The sequence below is a fragment of the Fukomys damarensis genome, unplaced genomic scaffold (assembly GCF_012274545.1).
Source record: "Fukomys damarensis isolate Sample0158 unplaced genomic scaffold, DMR_v1.0_HiC HiC_scaffold_23, whole genome shotgun sequence".
Taxonomy (NCBI): domain Eukaryota; kingdom Metazoa; phylum Chordata; class Mammalia; order Rodentia; family Bathyergidae; genus Fukomys; species Fukomys damarensis.
In genome coordinates, this window is record NW_022900935.1 from 47,461,440 (window position 1) to 47,485,245 (window position 23,806).

At 34.9% G+C, this 23,806-nt stretch overlaps 1 protein-coding gene across 1 annotated transcript in view; it reads right to left on the reverse strand.

Annotated features, from left to right (window-relative positions):
• Positions 1-23,806, reverse strand: part of Nsf (N-ethylmaleimide sensitive factor, vesicle fusing ATPase) — a 323,620-nt gene that overhangs the window by 53,769 nt on the left and 246,045 nt on the right. The window contains exons 9-13 of the mRNA XM_010637449.2: positions 19,096-19,295; positions 11,539-11,704; positions 10,705-10,779; positions 10,270-10,457; positions 316-411 (exon numbers count right to left, since the gene is read on the reverse strand). Coding sequence (XP_010635751.1) covers positions 316-411; positions 10,270-10,457; positions 10,705-10,779; positions 11,539-11,704; positions 19,096-19,295 — 725 coding nt within the window. The remainder of the gene's footprint in view (positions 1-315; positions 412-10,269; positions 10,458-10,704; positions 10,780-11,538; positions 11,705-19,095; positions 19,296-23,806) is intronic.

The window sequence follows — 23,806 nt, forward strand, 5'->3', positions numbered from 1 at the left end:
ATTATTATTATTATTATTATTATTATTTTGTACCGGGGATTGAATTCAGGACCTTGTGCTTGCCAGGCAGGCATGGTCCCACTGAACTACATGCCCAGTCCCTTCATATTTTATTTTATACATATACATACGAGCTAACAAAACTATGTCAGAAATTAAAGAATAAGATTAATCAAAGTTTGTGTATCTGAGGTCCATTTAAAAAGAAAACTATTTGAGAACCATCTGTAATACTGAGTAAAATGGTACTTATTTTTCTCCTAAACTACTACTATAATTATCATCATTCATACATCATTCAACAAGGATACTTACTGGTTTGATATCATTCTCCAATGAAGCAAGGAAGTCTCCTCTTGTTACCTGCAGGCTTTCTGCTTTTTCCATGTCTACTTCCACTTTAGTACTGGCCTAAGTAGAATTGAACACAAAATGTAAAGGCTTTCAAGATTTAGGAATATTTTTAGCTTAAGAATATAATACCTGAAAATTAAAAAGCATAATTTCACAAATAAAAACTCAAATATTTGCAAATTGCACATATTAAAAGGAATTAATGGGCCAGAGATTTAGCTCAGTGGTGCCGCCACCTGCCTTGCAAGTGCAAGGTACTGAGTTCAGTGCCTGGTACCAAAAAAAAGAGCGATTAATGTCCAGAATATCTAGAGAACATGTAAAATTTGATAACCAAAACTTTATGAACTTAAACAGAAATTTCTACCAAGAAAATATAGTCAGAACATACAAAAAGATGCTTGACATAATGAAGTATTAAAGAAATGCAAATCAAAATTATGAAATTTCACCTCATATTCATTAGTATGTCTAGCTCTAAAAAAAAGAAGAACAGAAAATAAGTGTTGACTAGGATACAGAGAAAAGGAAATACATGTACTACTGGGAAAATATGAAATGATATAGTTATTCTGGAAAACAGTAGCTTCTCAAAAAATGAAAACTAGAAATACCATATGATGTAGCAATTCCACTTCTGGGTGTATACTTAAAAGAACATAAAACTGGGTCTTGAAGAGATATTTGTCCAGCTGTGTTCACAGCAGCATTATTCACAGTAGCTAAGATGTAGAAGCAACTTAAGTGCCCACCGATGGATCAATGAATAAGCCAAATGTATATATATAAAATGGAATATTATTCAGTCTTTAAAAACAAGGGAACTCTGGTATATGGTGCAACATGGATGAACCTTGAGAACCTCATGCTAAATGAAAAGAGCTAACCGCAAAAAATAAATATTGTATGATTCTACTTATGTAAGACACTTATAGTAGTCAAAATTATAGAGTCAAACTAGAATGATGGTTGCCAGGGACATGGGTGGGGAGTGGAGAATGACTGTTGGGCATAGTTTCAATTTTATAAGATAAAATAGTTCTAGAGGTGGATGGTGATGATTTCACAATATTATGGACATATTTAATGTCACTGACCTGCATTTTTAGAAAGGGTTAAGATTATAAATTTTATGTTGTGAGCCAGGTGTGGTGTATGCCTGTAATCCCAGCACCTGGGAGAATGAGGCAGGAGGATTGCTGAGAGTTCAAAGCTAGCCTGGGTTACATAGAGAACTCTGATTTATAGAGTGAGATCTAAAATTAATTAAGTGATTAAATTAATTAAATAATTTTATGTTGTGTATTTTAACACAAAAATGGAGACAAAAGTGTGTCAAATTCATGTATATACATTGTCTGAACAAGTCCACATCCAGGAATTTATTCCATAATTATATTCACAAATATGTATGAAGTTATAGGCACGAGAATATCTACTTCTTTCTAAGAACAGAACTGAAAGTATATTGAATGTCTATTGAGAGGGGATGGGTTAAGTATATACAACACATCTGTACAAATAAAAATTTACTGCCCTAAAAAAAAAGAAGCGTAGCCAGGTGTGTGCTTGTACTCCTAGCTACTAGAAAGGCTGAGGCATGATAATCATTTGAATCTAGGAGTTTGAGGACAGCCTGGGTAACACAGTGAGGCTTTAAAGATATACAGATGTCCAGACCCCTCAGGATTCCAACATAATATGTCCAGTGAAAGGTCTACAGATTTATACTATTAGAAAATGTCACGGAATGATTGTAATACTACACCAGGTTTAAAAAGCATTACACTGGGAGACCAAGGACTCTGAACTGATTTGTACTCTTACTATGTGCTTGAGAACCTAGGTGCCAGCTCCAAATATTCTGCTTACCGCACCTGGAGCTAACAGACATCTGGAGAAGCATCAAGCCCTTTATCAGCACTTGGAGCTGCCTGGACCTGATGAGTGATTAAGATACATATTTTTTAATGTGACTGGGCTCACTACCAATAGCACAAAGCAAGATTCTAATTTTTAGACTGGTATCATGGCTTTTTAAAAAAGACATCTTCAAGAAAAGCTGACTATAAAACAAAAATATGTGAAGAAAAATATCAAACTTTTCATTGATTATCATAAAATGTGAGTCATGTTCCTTGAGAAAAAGACTACTTAGACAAATAAAATGACAGGCATAAAAAAGAAGGTAGCCTTGAGGGATAACGAGAGCAATGTCAGAAAACTGAACCAAGAAGGCAAACAGGACACCTGTATTTATTTCTTTTATTTCTCCAAATCCCAAGAAATGACAGAAGTGAAAGAGAAAGGTTAAAAAGCATAGAAAGAGGTTAAGGATGTGACTCAGCAGTAACGTGCTTATTTAGGACCTGCAAGGCCCTGGTTCAAATCCTAGCACTGAAAAAAGAAAAAGAAAAAAAAAAGCATGGAAGATATATTCAGATGTTTTAATATTGATATAATAGGAACCACAGAAACAGAGAACAGAAAGACTAACAGAGAAGAAACAAAAAAATTCCATAGCTCAAGAAAGGTATATGTCTCTATAGTTTAACAGTTCAGTGAATGCTGACTGAGGTTAAGTGGAATAAAACAAAAAGCACAGATTAAAATAAGACAAACTGCTGTAACTTTATAAGTACCAAAGATGAAGAGACAGTCTAAGAACCTCTCTAAAAGATAAAAATATGTTGTCTATAAAGATGCAAAATAAGACCAATGCCATATCTCCACTGGGCAATACTAAAAACTGGAAGACAGTGAAACCTCATCTTCAATAATACATGTACCCTAGAAAATGACTCCCTTTTGTATGTGTATGAGGAAGCGCAGTCAAGGGTTTTCACAACAGTATTAAGTCATAACTGGAAGTAATCTATATGTTAAGCAGATTATGCATTCGTTTATTCTATTTACTGTGTGCCCTAGAAAATAAAGACAGTAACATTAAGTAAAACATAAATTTCTTGCCCTCATGGATTCTGCATTTTAATTTTGTGGTAATATTCTAGATACTGCATATTTGCCCAAAATAACAAAGGAGATTTACATGTACTGACATGGAAAGCTCAGATATGTTGGCAAGTAAAAAAGGTGTCCAAACTGAAGCCCGTGAGTTGGAATTGCCTGGCTTGCCTGGGCTGCAATGAGTGAAGAGGAATTATCCTGGGCCACATGTAAAATATATAATACAGTTAATTTAGGTAGGTAACAAAACTTTTGTTAATTTTTAGTTTTTAAATTATAACAGTGGTACGCCCAACCCGCAGGCTGTAGGATGGACATGCCTGGTTGTAGTACAAGTCCATTAATGCCCACTAAAAAATTACACATATGTATGAATGCAAAGATGAAGGGGTGTTAGAGATAAATCTCTCCCATTTTTCCTTACATATTTTGGTGTCTTTGAAAAAAAATTTTTAAGTACATGCTAGGCAAATATTCTACCACTTAGCTATATCTTCAGCCCTCCTAGACTCTTTTACAAATAGAATGCATTCATGTATAGCCTCTGTGATATGCTGTTCTGTACTACTGTAATACCCGAGACAGGGTAACTTTTTAAATAAAAGTTCATCTACCTCCCAGTTTGGGATGCTCAAAGTCCAAATGACATGGTAGGCTCTGACAAAGGGAAGAACTCATAGTGCTAAACAGGAAACCTAAGTTAGACTGGGTGAGGCCAGGCTCAGGCTTTCATAAGAACCCTGCCAATGAGGTACACCAATCTTTTCCAAGGGCAGTACCCCAATGACCTACAGACCTCAAACTATGTACTACCTCAAAGATTTCACAGCACCTCCCAATACTGTTACCCTGGGGACCAGCTCTCAACATGTGAACTATGAAGAGATAAGAAACACTGATACTACATTAATTTCCATACTTTTAACGAGAGAAAGTAACAACATTTAAGTAGACAAATCTATTTAAATACAACAACTAGCATTTAGAGTATTACTAGGGCTTTCACCGTCTATATAGTAAGTATTTGATAAATATTAATCACATTTATTTGGAATTTCTAAGTTTTTAAAAAAGGAAAAGTGTTACAGGAAACAGGCATCTCTGTGAATTCTGATAGTTCATACTATATAAATCTCTATTAGTTTTTTTTTATTTGTTTGGTGCTGGGAATAGAACCCAGGGCCTTGAATATGCTAGTATCTCATTCTACCACTGAGTTACATTCTCAGCCCTATGTTCTTTTTTTTTTTTGTACTGGGGATTGAACTCGGTCCCTTGAATTTGTGAGGCAGGAAGGGAAACCACTAAGCCAAATCCCCGGCCCTCAGCCCTATGTTCTTTATAGTTCATAAAGTATGTCCATACACATGATCTCATTTCATCATATCATATTATCTCATATTTGTATAAACCTGGAGGCTTTCCTAAGTCATTAAAAAGGGTAGACAGACCAAGACCTGTCATGTAAAGGTACAAGATCCCAATAATGAATGTAACTGTACTGTATACCTAAAATGTACGAATAAACTCAATGAGGAAAAAAAAAAAGGGTAGACAGATTTCCTTCTTAAGTACCGTTATAGTTTTAACTTTGATTAAAACTTCTGGACACATCTAAAAGGATTCTACAAGGTGCAAACTCTAATGCAAGGGTGAAGAAACAAGATCTAACAGAATCATATTAAAATCCCAATGAAGCTACCAGTCTTACTTTTACTATGTATGACATTTTGTATTTTTATTTGCTTTTACAGTAAAACTGAATTCAAATGACAGAAAAATACAGCAATATTAAAGAAAAATCTTGTTATTCAGGGTTTGCAAAAAAAAGAAAAAAAATTTTTTTTTTAGGACTGAAGCTGGTGTGAAACTTATCCTTTCACTAACTACTAAGATTTACACCATGAATTAAAAGCAAATCAGTCTAGTAAAAAAACAAAACAAAACTACATATTCTTCACTTATATGAAAACTAAAAATGCTGATCTCATAGAAGTGGACAGTAGACCAGTGCTTATCAGAAACTAAAGGGCAGGGAGGGAATTAAGAGGAGGACTAATGGGATAAGGATGTAGTCAACAGCAGGAATAATTTCTAATGTTTTGTAGTACAGCGGAGGAGCTACGGTTGATGAGAATTCATTGTATATTTCAGAATAGCCCACAGTGAGGATTTTGAATGTTCTCAAATAAAGAAATAATAAATACTTGAGGTGATGTCTATGCCAGCTGTCCAGATCTGATCATTACATTTACATATATGTATTGAAATATTACATTGTACTCTAGCAGTATATAAAATTATGTGACAGTTAAAAATTAAAAAAAAATTTTTTTTAATGGCTGGGGGAAGAGTTAATTTACAACAAGTTGTTTTCAGGCACTCCAGAAACTTTAAGTTATCTATTTATAAGTAATATTTCAATGGTAAATTATTCCTACTTCTTCATTAAAATAAATTTTCTAGAAATTCTTCTTAGTCAACTTTTACTGTTTTATCAAAAGTGGAAAATCTTATTTAAAAAAACTAACAATTCTGAAGCTTTACTCATTTAGAAAATTTTTCTCATTTGTTTGAACTAGTAAGATATTTTCTGCATTTTATTTATAACAGTCAATATAGAAGAGGCAGCATCTTTCAGCTTATCCCACAGAAACTCATAAACTTGTATTTCAACACTAGCAAATATCAAATGGTCACCCTTAAATTTCATAACCTTTTAAATTTGACCTTTCAAAGTTCTTATCTTTCTTCTCTTAAATTAAAGGTATAATGACCTTAATCAAAAAGTCTACAGGAAAGAAATAATTTTATTGAAATTCAACAAATATAACTCAGAGCTTTAATTCAGTAGTGAAGTACCCCCGCGCGCGCGCGTGTGTGTGTGTCTCCAATTTATTACTACAATAGATTGGAGAAGAAATTCAGGTTATGGACCTTCTTTACCTGAAGTAAACATTTCTTTGGAGATAAAAATAACCAAATATCACATTAATTTTATTTAACTCAAAACATGGGTTTGAGTTCAAGTAACATGAACATCAGGTGTTCATCACTGGATTTTCTACTTGTTTCAGAAAAGCTGAAAAAAAAAAGTTTAACCAAGACTTGTTTAATCACCTGACTAAATCTTTGTTTAGGTCTGTATCTTTTTAAAAGCAAGCAAAGTAACACATAATACGTTTTTATACTATGAAGAAAGTATATCATAACAACTGAATGATGTTCTCTGAAAGTTCTAATCAACTTATCAATCACTAAAAGTAAAGCTATGAATATCTACAGCAATGGGAAACTCTCTACTAACTACTGTCTTTTACTGAACTGTCACCCTGTTGGGAAGATAATGTTTAGAAACCTTTGACAACGCAGATTTTTAAAAATGCAGATAAATACATATTAGTTCCCAGCACAAAAGGGAGGAAGGGAAGGAGAGATATTAAGTACATGATGAAAGTGAGGGAAATAATGACAACTATTTGCACTACTTATCTGTAAATGTGAAGAATAGTAAGTATATTCTATTCAGTGTAAGCTAAATCTTATAATTAGAAAAACTATAATTGCAAATAATCAATAAAACAGAAACCCAGACACTGAATAAAGATGTACATGATATTCTCTCAAATTAGCCAATAATAACAAAAATAACTAGTATTTATATAGTTTATAAGGTACTTCCATGTACAGTACTTGGTTTCATTCTCACTAAAACCTGGTAAAATAGGTAGAATATTTCCTTGACAGGTCAGAAAAAAAAGGCCAAAGAATTGTAATGCATAACCACACTTCTTGTCTATGCAATCTTTCCACCTTTCCTGTTGCCTCATATGTAGGATAAATTCAACATATTCTTTTTTTTGGTACTGGGGATCGAACTTTGGTCCCTGCACTTGCGAGGCAGGTGGTGGAACCACTGAGTTAAATCCCTGGCTCCAACATATTCTTAAAGAAACCACATTTCTTAGTGATACAATGTCTCAGAGTAACATCTTCAGAGAGATTTACTGTGGTAAAAATGACCAATGACTAAAAGAAAAATCATGTGGCCAATCCATACAAAAATTAGATAATTATGTAGTGTAGCAAGACACACGTACATGGCCTGAGATAAAGGGTCAGTATGGAGCAATTTCCACATCATTTACATATTTTTTCTAGAAGTCACCATCACTTCTTACTAAGATATTTATACAGTAAGGAAGAATGAAAAATATGTCCTACATAGATCCATTCTATAGAAGACCCAATACTATATTCCCACACTACCCAAACCATTGAAGAAAATGAGCTCAAACAAAGTAACTTCTATTATGTAGGGGAATGATGACTTATGGATATAGTTTTTATTCAGAATACATACATAGGTTTATTAATTTAAAAATATTTACTGAACATCTATGTGCTCAGTATTTAGGTTTTTGGAGTACTGTGGGAGATTCAGAGATAAATAACACAGGAACTTAAAAGTTCAGAATAGGGGCAAGCAAAAAGTTTTTTTTCCTCTCATTGAGTTTATTGGTACATTTTAGGTATACAGTACAGTTACATTCATCAAAAAGTTTTTGTAAAGAGACAGATGGGAAGTATTTTAGGTTTTTTAAGTGACATTCTCTGTCGCAAACACTCAGTTCTGCCATTATAACACGAAAGCAGTCACAGACAATAGATAAATAGTATGCTTGTGTTTCAAAGTAACTTTATTCATAAAAACTGGTGGCTGCTGGGGATTTAGCTCAGTGGTTCTGCTGCCTACCTCACAAGCGCAAGGTTCCAAATTCAATCCCTGGTACCCAAAAAACAAAACAAAACAAGAAACTGGTGGTTGTTTGGACTCAGCCCATGGGCCACAGTTTGTTAATTCCTGATCAAGAACCACTGACAAGGTACATCCAAAAAACTATAACAGCATCATCTAACTCTTCAGATTTTTATTATTTCCTGCCTAATCTGTTATATAAGTTCTTCTTTTATGTGCTGCAAACTCCACTTCCCTAAATATTCAACTTAACACAGCTGCCAGAGTCATCTCATGTTTTAACACTACATTACTGCTATCTGTAAAACACTTCAATGGCTTAGCACTATTCACAGAAAAAGTCCACACTTCTAAGTAGAATATAACAGGCTCTTTGAGTTTCATCCCCTGCTTTAGATTTCCTGACTTATCCTCAACAATGTCTCTCTCTAGCACCCTGCCAACTTCCATGCAGAAAACAATACTAAATTATTCAACATATCATGACATTTTGTATCTGTTCCTTTGCATTTCTTCTTTCTTCTACCCACCAAGAGACATTCATATCTACAAAATTCCTTTGTAACATTTTTTTCACCCCACAAGTTGACCATACCTAATACCTTTTGCTTTTTGTTGTTGTTTTGTTTTTTTGGTACTGGGGATTGAACTTGGGTTTATTGAGCTTTAGAGGCAGGTGGTGAAACCACTGAGCTAAATCTTGGGCCCCCTAATACCTTTTACTTTCTTACCTTGCATATACTTTCTACTACTGTACATGGAGGACTCAACTATGAGTTGCTCAGTTGTAGGCAATTTATTTCTTTCAGTTGTAACATTAACTCCTAGCACAGTATATATAGCATATTCTAGGTACTGGATAAATCTATTTTGAACCAGAGTCAATTGGTGATATCAGAAAGAGAATTAGAAAAGGTTGGCAGAAAGGGTAGTATAAGAGACAAGTAATGAAAAGACAGTCGAAAGTAGAGGGTAAAGATATTAGATGAAGCAAAGGAGTCAAGAGCAAAGAGATTGAAAAATAAATTAATGTCTGATAATTTGTTGAATATTTCAGCTTGGCTGAAGTGTATGGAGAATAATTCAGAAAATATCTGGAAAAGCCAGAGGATATTAAAAACTGTACTTTGCTCTATAGACAATGGGGAGTCATGAACGAACTAAAATGAGAAGGTTATGGGTAAAGAGAAGGAGGGTGGTAGTAATGAGAACTGAGAAATACTATAACAAGGTAGAACTGAGAGTATTGGCAAATGACCTGATGTAGGACACAACAAAATTGCAGCAATCAAAGATAATCTTGAAGTTTAAAGCTTGGAAAACTGTAATACACAGGGAAATAGGAGCAGGAAGAAAAGTAGTTTAAAAAAGACAATGGAGGTGTTTTTTGAATACTAAATTTTAGGCTGAGAAAATATCCAAGTGGGGGTGTTTAGTACAAATCTGAAAGTAGGAAACAGATACTCTAGATTAAATCTGAGCGTCATCTAGACATGGTAAAATAAAAAGTGAAGAAAAGAGATAGACAAGAATCGAGAGCACTTCATCAAAATAAAAGTATCATGGTATGCATGTATTTCTACCACAGTGCCTATAACAATACTGTGTAATTTTCAAATATATCTGTTTCCCCACTCTGAATTTTTTTTTTTTTTTGGTACCAGGGATCAAACTTGGGACTTTGCACTTACGAGGCAGGCAGCGGAACCACTGAGCTAAATCCCCGGCCCCTTCCCACTCTGAATTTCTTGAGGGAAGAGGTCATAATTTATTATCTTTGTGTCTCCAGCCTAATACCTCAAAAACATTAAGTATTCTACTAGATGAAGCAGCCCTCATAATTCCAGTATATAGAATATACAACTTCCATGACACATTCCAACTTAATATACAGCAAAGATTTAAATTTTGTTTTTCAAAATCTGTGCTTCACACATCTGTGTTAGATGTTGGCAACCTAAAATAGGTGAGTTGGCAGTTACCACTAGGCAGATAATACCACTGCCCTTCTTCCTGCTAGTCTGTAGATTTAACAGTGTACAACTAATTCTTAACTATTTTTACCATCTTGCTTCTCTATCAAATGTCAGCATTAACCTAGCAGTTGGCACGCTTGAAAAGAAAAAGAATACCAGCTTGGTATTTAGAGGACAGTAAATACCTAACTGATTTTAATTGCTTTTCCTGACCTTTATATGTCTGTTCATAGCAGTGGACTGTGCTGCTCGCACCAGACCTTCCAGTTCAGCACCACTGAAATTCTTGGTTTCCACAGCCAGTTCTTTAATGTCTACATCAGTAGAGAGTAACTGATGATCTCTCATCCTTGCTGTGTGGATGTGAAGGATCTGTAGTCGACCTTTTTCATCTGGCAAGCCTGATAAAAACAGATCAGACATTTTCCCAGTTTCCAGAGCCCATCACAGATTATAATCTAAATATTTTCTCTAGGTATTCAAACATGTAAGCAACTGGTTCTCATGATGAAACTTTTCTAACAAACATTAAGTTATGTGACACTGTCCCTGTCAATGAACTCTGCTACATGCATTTGCATATATATAAGTACACACACAGTCGCCCACACACACAAACACACACACAGCAGCAACAGATCTGCTTACCTATCTCCATTTTGACTTCCAGTCTTCCTGGTCGAAGGAGAGCCTCATCTATCAGATCTGGTCTATTGGTCATTCCTGAATGCAAACATTAAAACAATAAACAAATATCCCTTCAGTATACATAAAAAGAGTAATTTTTCTAACAAGCTGAGAGGATGTTTTATAACAGTCAAATAGAAAAACAACTTATTATCAAATTTAAAAACAGCATTTTGTTCTTGATCTGTTCTACTGAAAATACCAGGAGACTTTGCTTTACTATTTCACTACCACAAAAGCCAAAAAAATGTAAATGTAACAAAAAATTTGAATAATTCAAAAGAAAATTTAAGGTTCAGAGAGGATAAGTGTATCTCTGTGAAAGGGATAGAGGGGCAGTGTGAACATGACTTCTCTGACTTCAAAGTCCCTTCTCTTTTTCATAGGCCAGTGGTTTTCAATCTTCCTAAAACAATATCTTTCTTCCTTCTTAAAATCATCTTAAGAAGTTCAGTATGTAAAGGAGTTAAAAGACGAATCTGTAATAGTGATACACAGGGTCTGAAGCTCAGTCCCTGAACCCTCTGAAGAGCTGGGAGGCCTACCATAATGTAGGGTGAAAACCACTGCATCCCATTGTACTGTCTTTTTCATCTGTGGGTGAGCCATAAGCATAAATGGAAGCCACTAAAACCCACCTTTTATTTTTCCTGTAAAGCTTTGAATTAAATAAGTCAAAGTCTTCAGTGTCAAGTAATTCTAATTTGGAGACACTGGCAAAATAACAACCTTCACAAATCTTAATGTGCTTCATGTTTTGGAAGACTAGAACTTTACAGACAAAAGTAAACACACCAATGACGAGGATGTTGTTTAGTTGCTCTACCCCATCAATTTTGGACAACAACTGATTGACGACAGTGTCATGAACTCCAGTGCTACCAGCCATGCTCCCTCTCTGTTTGCAGATGGCGTCAATTTCATCAAAGATGATGATGTGCAAACCACTGTTAGCACCAAGCTATTAAGGGAAGAAATTATGTTAAAGGTCACAATTTGAGTGATTAAACAAATTAATAAAAAAACGCAAAACAAAGCTTTCAACAGGTTAATTTTGCTCCATTTTGACAATAAATATAGTGGCATAATTTAATGGTGGTTACTGCTCTTTCCAAGGTGTTGAAATCACATTTTCAAAACTCTGCAAACTGAAAATACATTCCAAAACCTCACATTTAATAACCATAAAACACAAATATGCATTATATACTTATAGTGCACATGTGTGTATTATGTATATATCTACCTCAGATAACTAACTGTGAATTTAGACATGTCTTATCTCATTATTTGAGAGAATCCTTATTTGCATTCACTGTCATTGAGAGGCATCTTCCTTTCATTTTTCTGGAGTTTTGGTGAGGAAAATGTCCCAGAAACAGTAGGTTTAATGTTTGCTTTGTCATATATATAGCAAAAGATCAGTTCCCCCAGAGCGTGGCTAGTAATTGGGCAAATGAGTAAGGGAACTAAACATGATTCACATTCACTTGCATCACATGAAAACAGTTGACTTCTCCCTAAGAGGAAAGTGAGAACAGAGACACAGTTTATAAGAACATGATAAAAGTGGGTGCTCTTTCATCTGCATACTGACTTCTATTTAATACTGGAAATACAGTCATTATGAGGCCTCTGTGCTAGCTATTCTGAAATATACAATTAGTTGTTGGGAATCATAGTTCATCTTTCTCCGACCCTCATCCCCTTTCTGGTACTAAAGATCAACCCTAGGGGCACTTGACCACTAAACTAATCCCTAGCCCTTTTTATTCTGAGACAAGGTCTCACTGAGTAGCCCAGGTTGGACTCAAACTTAATACCTTCCTGCCTTAGTATCCCAAGTAGATGGAATTATAAGCACAAGCCACCATACCTAACAATAAGGAAGATTAGGAGGTGTGTATGTGTTTTTTTTTTTTTTTGGTACCGGGGCTCAAACACAGGTCCTTGTGCTTGCAAGGCAGGTGGTGGAACCACTGAGCCAAATCCCTGACCCTTAAGGTGTTTCTAAAATGTGAGAATGAACATAAATAATATGAACGATATAAATAATACAATATAAATTAAATGATGAACATAATTAAATAGAGGATTAAATATGGTTAGAATTCATTAACTCTGGCAAAAATATAAATTTTAAAGAAATAAGATTTAAAATTTTAAACTTTATTATAAAAACTGTAATGTTAACTGAACAAAAGTTGTGAGATAAATAATGTTTAAAAACAGCCAAATTATGTCACCTACAGATAAATGGTGTTAATATCCTACAGATTTCTACATTTTCAACTTATTTTAATTAAAAATTTAGGAACCATTGCATAGTATTTATATTCTTTTGAACATCAGCTGTTCTTTGAAAATAATTTTTAAGTGGTTATTTTTGTTTTTAATTGCAAGGCATATTATTATAGAAAATCTGGAAAAACATAAAAAAAAAAGTCATAATAATCCAAAATTCAATTAGCTAAAATGGTGCTATGTAATACTTTGTATCCTGCTTTTTTTTTTCTTGGTACCAGGGATCAAACTCAGGACCTTGTGCTTGTGAGGCAGGCACAATGCCACTGAGCTAAATCCCCAGCCTTGTATCCTGCTTTTTATTTCAGTCTAGTTATTATCTTAAATCCTTTCCCATAACTGTACAATATGACTTCTAACAGCTCTATAATATTTCATCATGATTGGCTTCAGTTTCATTCCCCCACCCCACATTAATTCTTATTGTTTTCATTATTGACAAGTTTTTGGCATTATATATGTTGTTAAAACGAACTTTTTTTTTGGGACCGGGGATCAAACTTAGGACTTTGCGCTTGCATAGCAGGTGGTGGTTATCACTGAACTAAATCCTCAGCCCTAAAATGAACATTTTAATACTTAAATCTTGAATGATATATATGATTAATTTCTAAAACCTTGAATAATATATATGATTAACTCCTAAAGCCAAATGTTAGGTTAAAAATTATATAAAGTATTTTAAAGACTTTGAAATAGAGTTCAATTCCCAGTAACAAAAAAATAAAAATAAATACTTTTCCAGAAAGGTTTACCAATTTATAATCCCACCATGTACATGACAGTGTCTTACTGAAGAGGTTGGCACTTTTTGTAAATTACCTTTTTAAACCACTGTTAATTTTTCTCTTATTATTTGATACATCTTCACATTTTCCTGTTGGAATTTTGATTATTTTTTTCAGCTTTAATTGAGTTTATTGGTACATTTTAGGGATACAGCACAGTTACATTCATTGTTGGGATCTTGTACCTCTACATGACAGGTCTTGGTTCTCATTTTTCCCCTTGTCCGTGCCCCTTCACCCCCTCCTCCCCTCCCCAGCTATAAACATTTTCTTTCCATCTTTTCATTATCTCACATTTTTTTCTTTTCCCTTATTACCCTTCCCCTACCCATCCTGCCTTCCCTACACCTTTAGCTCCTTTCTTCCCATTTCTCAATGTTAGCAATCTTTGATTATTTTTTTAAAGGGGGTTATCAAGGATATTATTAAACTTACTGTAAATATCTTATCCCAGCTTTCTATCTGTCTTAATGCTAGTTATAGCAATTTTGTTAAGTAGAAGGTGTGGGCTTTCCTTGTTATTATTATTTAAACAGCCAAGCTTATCAGTTTTTGTTTTTATTTTTATGATATTTTGTTATTTTTATCCTTAAAAATCCTTCCTCATTACAGACACTGATGGTTACCTATGTTTTCTTCTTCTTCTTTTTTTGGGGGGGTACCAGGGATGGAACTCAGGACTTCGCACTTGCCACACAGGCGGCAGCACCACTGAGCTAAATTCCCAGTCCTTCTTTTAAAAATTTTTACATTACAGGGCCAGGGATATAGCTCAGTGGCACCACACCTGCTTGGCAAGCACAATGTCGAGTTCGATTCCTGGTACCAAAAAAATAAATAAAATTTTTACATTACATAGAATTATCTGGAGTTTTATTTTTGTTTATCACGTAGTGAGGTAAGAATCCACCTAATTCTTCCAATAGGTAACTAATCTACCCAGTAGGGGTAACTATATAATCCCTCTTTTCTTCACTGATTGAGATGACATCTGAACTAGACTTTGAATTTTTATGTATGCTAGATGATCTATTCTGTTCCTTGGATTCACGTGTATTTTTATCTCTCCAACATCATAGTAGGTTAGGCGAGCTCTTCCCACCACACATTCTTCCTGTTTTTTCAGAACTATCTTGGCTATTTTCAACTATATCTATTTGCAAATGAACATTAAAATCATCCTACCAAAGGAAAAACCTCTATCAATTATAAACAAAATAATGCAAGCTTTGATTAATATTAGATTAAATCTCTAAATTAGAAAATACAAATGCTGTATCCTGACATAGGTGGTGATCTCATGGATCTCCATATGTTAAAATTCATAAAGCTAAGGGCCGAGGATTTAGCTTAGTGGTGCTTCACCTGCCTCGAAAGAATAAGGTCCTGAGTTTGATCCTCAGTACTGGAAAAAAAAAAATCATAAAGCCAGACACTAGAAGAGAAAGAAATTAATGTTACTGTGTAATGTAAAAATAGATAAAATATCTTCCACATTATAATATTCACATTTGGAATATTGTTAAATTTAATATAATTCTATGTAATATGTGTATATCAAAGCTTTTAAAATTTAACTAGATTTTATATTTTTCCTTGAGCATTACTTATAAATTGTTCACCTACAAATACCTTAAAAACTAATTCAAATCAGAAAAAAATCAACTTTATTTCCAACTATCACTGCATTTTATTGAACAGCTGTCTACTGATAATTGATAGCTTGATTTTTATAAAAAAAAATTCAACAACAAAAACTTCATCTTTCCATCGGTAGAAGCAATTGGGTATGAGAAATTGACATTACAAGTTTGGCTTTGTCAAAGCACTTCTATGTAGAAGGGTTCTAACTCTTGGCCATCTTCAGTGCAAAACAAACCCTCTTATTTGGGATTGAAAAATCATGAGATTTTAAATTATTTTAAAAACACATTTTATTTAAAGTTGACTGCCTAGGGCTGGGGATTTAGCTTAGTGGTTCTGCCGCCTGCCTTGCAAGCACAAGGACCTGAGTTTGATCCCCAGCACCAAATAAATAAATAAATAAATAAATACAAACAAACAAAAATAAGAACAAAAAAAATTCATATTTTTGGGCCGGGGATTTAGCTCAGTGGTTCTGCTGCCTGCCTCAAAAGTGCAAGGTCCTAAGTTCAATCCCTGGTACCAGGAAAAAAACAAAACCAAACCATAAAATTGCCTGCCTAACACAGGTAGAAGCCAAAAGTTGCTACAAGGTATGAATTTTGCTGTTTCTGCACCCCGTTTTGCTGCTGGAATCATAACTTCCCTCTCAGTGCATCCTCAAAAATCACCTACGTGTGCCGGGTGTGGTGGCACATGTCTGTAATCCCAGCACTCAGGAGGCTGAGGCAGGAGGATTGCTGTGAGTTCAAGACCAGTCTGGGCTACATAGTGAGTTCCAGGTCAGTCTCAGCTACATAGTGAGACTCTGTCTCAACGCCCCCCACCCCCAAAAAAGCACCTATGTGCACAGGAAAGCCATAGATAATAACACTGTGTTTAATTAAGTGATTACAAGGGCAAACTGTCTTAATCATAACTCAGTACAATTCTGACCTTTTCAGAACCTACTAATCTTATGACCTGTCATCAGATCCCTTCCCCCACCTAGTCAGTACAATAACATCAAGTTTAACAAGTGTATAACTTGAAGAAAGAAAAATTCTTATTGCAGTAAATTAGCAATCAGGTCAGGATGGATGTCAAAGATTAATCTTCATGGATTAATATAGCTGACCATCAATAATACTCTACCAAATAATCTAATGTCTACAATGCAATACTCTTAAACTCCCTGGCTGTTTTTACCATAGAAATAGAGACAATGCTGTTTGAGTTCCTGGCAACAACAGCTTTTCAAAGTGGCTGTTCTATATTTAACTAGCTTGACCTATATGCAAGTGTTCATTCGATCAGCCTGGATACTCAAAATTACAGAGGGAATGCTTTGCTTTATTATGTAATACACATATTCACGTTCCATGGAATTAGCAGGGTAATTCAAGATATAACTCAAGAGGCTGGATATGATGTCTATGTAGAAATTTTTGCCAACTCAGTCTCATCATTACTAATGTCATTTTTTTCGGGGGGGTGGTACTGGGATAGAACTCAGGACCTTGTGCTTGCAAGGCATGTGAAGGTACCCCTGAGCTAAATCTCCAGCCCCTAACTAGTTTCATATTTAAACTGTCCACAAATTTAAAATCAGCATAAAAGTTACCTATGTAGTGCTGAGGAAACTATCACAACTGAGATTTTATAAAATGCTTTATTATATGGCATCTCCTATGACTTATATAATCATCAGGGTCTATTAGACTCAATTTTTAAATTTTACTTTTAATTTTTGGTACTGGGGATCGAACTTGGACCCTTGTCACTTAGGAGGCAGGTGCCGGAACCACTGAGCTAAATCCTCAGCTCCTTTTATTTTTATTTTTATTAGTACATATTTGCAGTGCATAATGATTACATTCATTGTGGGAAGTTTGTTGGCACATGTACATAAAATGGATTTTTTCATCCTTCCCCTCCTTCCATCTCTTGGTCCCCTTCCCTTTTGCAAATCAATTTCAGTTTTTAAAAATTATTTTATCAGAAGTTCTAACTATTTATAATGACTGATATTTCATGACATTCTTTAAACTTATTTTTTGGTACTGGGGATTGAACTCAGGACCTTGTGAGGCAGGTGCGGTGCCACTGAGCTAAGTCTCAAAAATCATATGGTTTATTTTGTTTTCCTAGAACCAGAGATCAAACTCAGGGCCTTGCACTTGCCAGGCAGGTGTGGTGCCAGTGAGCAAAATCCCCGGCCCCATCATGACATTTTTTATAAGTCTTCCACAGAACAAAAAGGAAAATATATTTCTAAAAATAGAATAATGTATTTTAAAACATAGAATAAAACTCATTCTTTTGCAATAACTCTATGATTGTTTTAGAAATCTAAGATACATTATGCTATTTCACCATTTTAGAAATACTTTCTTACCAAGAATTTTCAACTGTGTTAAAAAAGATTAAAATAATAGAAAATGGAAGAATGATGAAATTATTTAGAAGAATAAGCAACAGTGAAATAAATATCACTATATAATCATTCTTGGCCAGATTATGGCAAAGAAAATCAACAGAGGAAGAAATACTGTTTCTTAGCAGGAAATGGAATATCCTACAAATGTTAAAACAAACAATATATTTACCTAGGCCAACGTAAACAGAACTCAGAAATATATATCTCAAATTCTAAATATTATTTTCTCTCAGTCTCTTAAAAATGGCATTCACTGGATGACTTGTTTCATTTTTGCTTTTTTCCAGGTACGGGGGACTAAACCTAGGGTCTTGAGCATGCTGGGTAAGTGCTCTGTAACAAAAAATATCCCCAGCCCTTTTAAAAAAGTTTTTTTAGAGAGAGTCTCCATTAAATTGTCCAGGATGCCCTGGAATTTGTGATCCTCCTGCCTTATCCTCTAAAGTAGTTGGGATTACAGGTGTGCACCACCACAACCTACTATAACCATTTGTTTCCATTATTTCTAAAATGCAGCTGTTAACCTTAACCTGCCCAGAGTTAGGTAAGACACTCTCCTCTACTCAGCCTACCAATTAAGTAGTTTATTTCATCTAGAAATAAATCTCACAGACACACTCAAGAGTTCTATTTCACCAAAACTCTGGGCACTGTGGCCCAGTCAAGTTGACATAAAATTAACCATCGTATTCTGGTCTGATTTTTAAATATTATATATTTTTTATAAGATCCCAAAAAGTTTGCCTTTGAGCTTTGACAACTCAATCCTGCCAATTTATACTTAAGCCAACTCAATGTAAGTAAACTAATTTTCTGCTCATGGGCCTTACATGCATATAATTCTATGTCTATTCATGGATTTAATTTATCCCTTTTCAAGGGATAAGAGTTCAAGCCTTTCGATGTAATGTGGTATAAGTGTGTCACTTGAAAATATATTCATGATCTGTTTTTGCAAAACTGCGGATTTATATAATAATCTCTTTTTATTATGAACAGGTGGGTAATGACATCTGTTCATATCACCTAAATCCTCCATAATCTCTTCATAGTATAATACATAAACTAATTGCTAAGTAAATTTTATCTGCAAGTTGTTTCAAAATACAGACCACAGCAACAAGTTTGCCTCCAAACTGTGGGTTTCAATCATTACATAAGTAATAGCAAATTTTTACTAAGTTATATTTATATTACCCTCCTTTGTTCCTCTTCAGCATCAGCAAAAAGTTTGCGAATGTTAGCCTCTGATTCACCCACATATTTGTTAAGGATTTCTGGCCCATTGACCACTTTGGGCTCTCTTGCATTCAACATCTTACCAATCTGTCGAGCCAAGAGAGTTTTACCACAACCTGGGGGCCCATATAACAGGATGCCTTTAACATGTTTACAACCTGAAAAGGAAAAACAAAAAACAGTCTTACAACAACTAAAATCCAAGTAATACATCTAAAGGAAACTTTTCTTTTTCATATGCACTTTAGGAAAAACACAGTGATACTATTTGTATATGTTAAGAGCCTTATGCCATGAACAGAATAAACAAATATCCTTCCTTTCCAACCTCAGTCTCTCCTCCCTCAGTCCTCTCCCCTCCCTCCTTTCCTCTTTCTCTCTCACATCTAGAAACAGTTCCTACACCAGTGTTAATGTTTGCAGGGGGGAAAGTTGCCAGTTAAAAATCTCTGGATGACAATATTTGAACTACCACTTAGAACAATAATTTTTAACTCTGAAAATGTCTCTTTGTTTTAAATATCTAATTAAGAAATATTTATTCTTATCTTTTAAGGTCAGAGGGAAAAATCTGGCATAAGGGAAATGAAACCCTTAACAGACATAGGATACACTAGGTTATGGAAACTGTATCTTATTCGTAGAATGCCTATTAATACAAACACTTGGAAAAGGGGCAAACATGTATGAGTTGCATGAATATGGAAGAATCCACAGGATCCAGATGAACATCACCTAATTTTGGATAAAGCTGAATGTCTTTCTTCATGTTATTAATGTAAAGTGAAGGCACATGTTTTTTTAGAGCAACTCAGATGACAATGACGTTTCAAAAGTATTATTTAATCACTTTCTAGGCAAGCATTGCTAAATGCCTTTCAGATACTGTTAACAGAGGCAGGCATAGTGGCACACACCTAAAATCCCAGTACTCAGGGAGGCTGAGGCAGGCAGATCACAAGTTCAGGCCCAGCCTGAACAACTTGAGAAACCCTGTCTCAAAATAAAAAACAAAAAGGGCTGGGGATAAAAGTCAGTGCAAAGGACCTGGGTTCAATCCCCAATACAAAAAAATAAAAAACAAAACAAAACAAAATAAAATCCCAAAACTGTATCATTAACAATCCAAAATAGCAAGACCAATGATCTAGACTCCCCAGGTCTTCCCTAGTTAACTCTACTCCACTTCTTAAGATGAAGACCTTGGCTTCTGTTTACTTTTCTGGGAACACTCACCTTTCTTGTAATTTCACAGTTAAAGTACATAGCTCTATTCGGATGCTTTTGTTTTTTTCTTTATACTTTACCCCCAAAAGTACTCTGTACAGCAACAGGATTATTAGATTTCACTGTCATAAATACAGATTTTAAAAATCTCTGGAAATGTGATGTACCTAATGTTTCCATAGAAAATGATTTGTCCTTATTTGAAATGAAAGCCTTAAAAAGTCTACCTTTAAATATACAACAACATATTTGATAAATCACTTAAAATGAATCACAAGATATAATCAACACTATTAGAAACTAGATTCTGAGGAAGATCTTTTGGGTTCCCAATGAGGTCTTCATATCCTATGTCAAGGACTTCCTCTTATGTCTCTGAAAGCAATTAAGGTCTGTTCATATAGTTCCACTTACGAGAAGAAGCAAACTTAGTGTAAATACCTGAAAGCTTAGAGTTGTAATGCTTCTCATTATGGAATAAATCCCTGCCCTAAGAATCATTGCTCAATAAAATGTCTTCACCCTTTGACCATCCCTCAAAGCAGGAGTTGGTAAGGAGGTTTGGGGATAAGCTTGAGCTTCTCTAGAGGCCAACTGCACTTAACACTGCCACCATATAAGTCACTGGGACTCACTGGATGAGGCATTAGAACCTGGCTCCCAATCTTCCCCTCCAGGCCAATGACAAACTTCATTTCATATATAGTAATTTCATATACATATATATATCCCATAATAGAGTCAGGTGGCAGTGGTAGACCAGACACAGGGAAAGGATTCAGAAAGGAGAAAAGGAAGATGTGCTGAATACCCTCGAAGTACTAGGCCTTATCCTCATCTCTGGTCTCTTGTTTTTCTTCAAGTTTATTATTTTCTCTTAACCATACTTTTTCCCATATTAAGCCATGCTTTCTTGGAAGAATTCTTAAATTCCTAGCCTTTTTATACTTCTGTCATACCCATTCCATGAACCCTAAAAAAATAGGCTTTACTGCACCTACACATTGGCCACAGAGCACAGGCAGAGAAAATTATACCACTATTCTGACTGATACCCCGTTTCATACTATCCAATTTCAATTCTATTCTCATGGCTTTCTCAAAAGTGCATGCCACCCTTTACTTGTCTTTGTTAACTCCTCTCTAATTTTCCTTATTAATTATCCAAATATTTATTACTCTCTCAAGAGTTACCCCATGCCACTGATTCTTAAAGATAACCTAGATTCCTGATTCCTACTTCATATATTAAAAAAAAAAAAAAAGATTATCAAGCATGAACCTCCTTCAGGGCTCTGCTGCTCTATCTACAAAGTGCTCAGGAAACACATCCATACTTAATGTAAAACTTGGTTCTAATTACTTCTTTATATATTATCTTCTCTATTAGATGATGCACTATTCAAGGGCATGTATGTACTGTCTTACTAATTTTGAATCACAAACACCCAGCCTAATGCCCAGCACATAATGTATTGCTCAATAAAGGGCTGAATGAGATTCCTTCCCTACAAAACTCAAAGATTATGAAAGAAAGTAGACCTCTTCAAAATTATTTGAGACCTTCAATGTATGGAAGAGTGTTTTTTTTTAAATTGCGGAACTAATTTAGATATCTAAGAAAACATAAATATTTGTAGTAACTGAGACTTTGCAAATTTAGCAAAACAATAGTATAATGTATAAATATTGGACTCAACTCTGTTCTTATACATAGAAAACACTTTATTTAATGTGTTTTGGATTAAAAATGACTCATATCTTAATAACTAATTTATAAACCACTGCCATGAAGGTTAAAAGACATAAATTTAATGCATATCCATGAAATGAATATATACAAACATATATCTTAAATGAGTGACTATATGAAAAAATATAACATCAACAGGAATGCCTTAGAAGCTCTAGTCTGCGCTGGTACTCTTAAATTTCTTTAGGATCTCAAGCACATAAAAAAGCACATAAAAAAAATACACTGACATGTAAAGACTTTCAAAATTCACTTTCACAAAGGAATCAGTTACTTGGAAAAGCATAGAAATGGGATTTTGATATTACTACTAGTCCGTTCTGAATTATTAAATAAGCATTGGTCTCTAATTTTAAGTGAGCCATAAAAACTAATTCCATTCAACTAAAGTATATTAAGCTCCTATTTAGACTAGGTATGAAAGTAGGTGTTAGGTATACAAACATGAAAAAGTCTCTTACCTGGCTTAGTAGGAAAGACAGAAATAAAAATAAGGTACTATAGTATGGTATATCAGTGATACGTATAAAATCTTTAGACTCTATCCAAGAGAGAATGATTCTGCCAGGGTGATGGCAGAAAATTAGGGATAGACAAGAGCAAGAGGTAACACTGAATCTGGAACTAGAAGGATGAATAGGAGGTTTGTGGTTGGAGAGTGGAAAGAAATGGTACCACAAAGATAAAGAATGCAACAGTCAAGGGCATAAAGGTATGGACACAGAAGCTGTTCTCTCACAACAGCCAGCAACAGCAAGTCTTGGAAGGGAGGAGACGGTAGTACCTAGAGACAAAGCTGGAAAGTTTCTAACTACATATGAGTTTTTAATTTGTTTTGCAGGTGATGAGATATGTATATAAAAGCTAACTCTGCTGGTAGAGTGGAGGAAGGACTGGAAGATGCTGAAGGTAAGTTTTTAGCTTTTTTCTGGAAACACTGATTCACAAGATAATTCCGGAGTTTTGCCAGTTGAGCTTTTATACCATTCCGAGTCTGCTGGGAGCAAGTAAGCAAATGGGTTCAGAGGCCTGGGAAGGATGTTCTTCACCTCTGCTGATGCCCTAGCTTTCTTGAGCTTCTCTAGAACATGGAGCCCTACTACTACTGAAATAACCTAAATAAGAGACTAACAATATAAAAAGGCAAGAGTCACAGAAAATAGAAGAGAAAGAAAGGAAGATGTGGGAGCTATTTATTAGAGCTTGGAGACCAAATGAAAATCAAAGAGTGAAGAGGAATCAAGAATGACCTTAATGTAATATATCTAGCCGGAGGATACAGGTAAATGACAACCACAGGGCCACAAAGAAGACATCAGAGGTAGAGGAGCCATCTGGAGAATAGGGGAAATCATTACTTTGATTTTGGCTATGAGGCATTTGAGATTTGGGCAGTTACAGCTATTAAAAATACAGACTGAGGGCCGGGGATTTGGCTCACTGCCTGCCTCGCAAATGCAAGGGCCCAAGCTCGATCCCCAGTACCAAACAAAAACAGGCTGAAAGCCCAAAAAAAGATATCAGAATGACTGGTTCTGATATTTTAAAACATTTTTGAATACCTGCCCTGGGCACATGGAAAGCCACAAAAAGTTTTAGGCAAGAGAATGCGACAACAGGGACACATGCCACACAAAGAATGAAGCCTGGGATGAGGACACTAGACTTAGGTGGCTTCTTTGCGGGGGG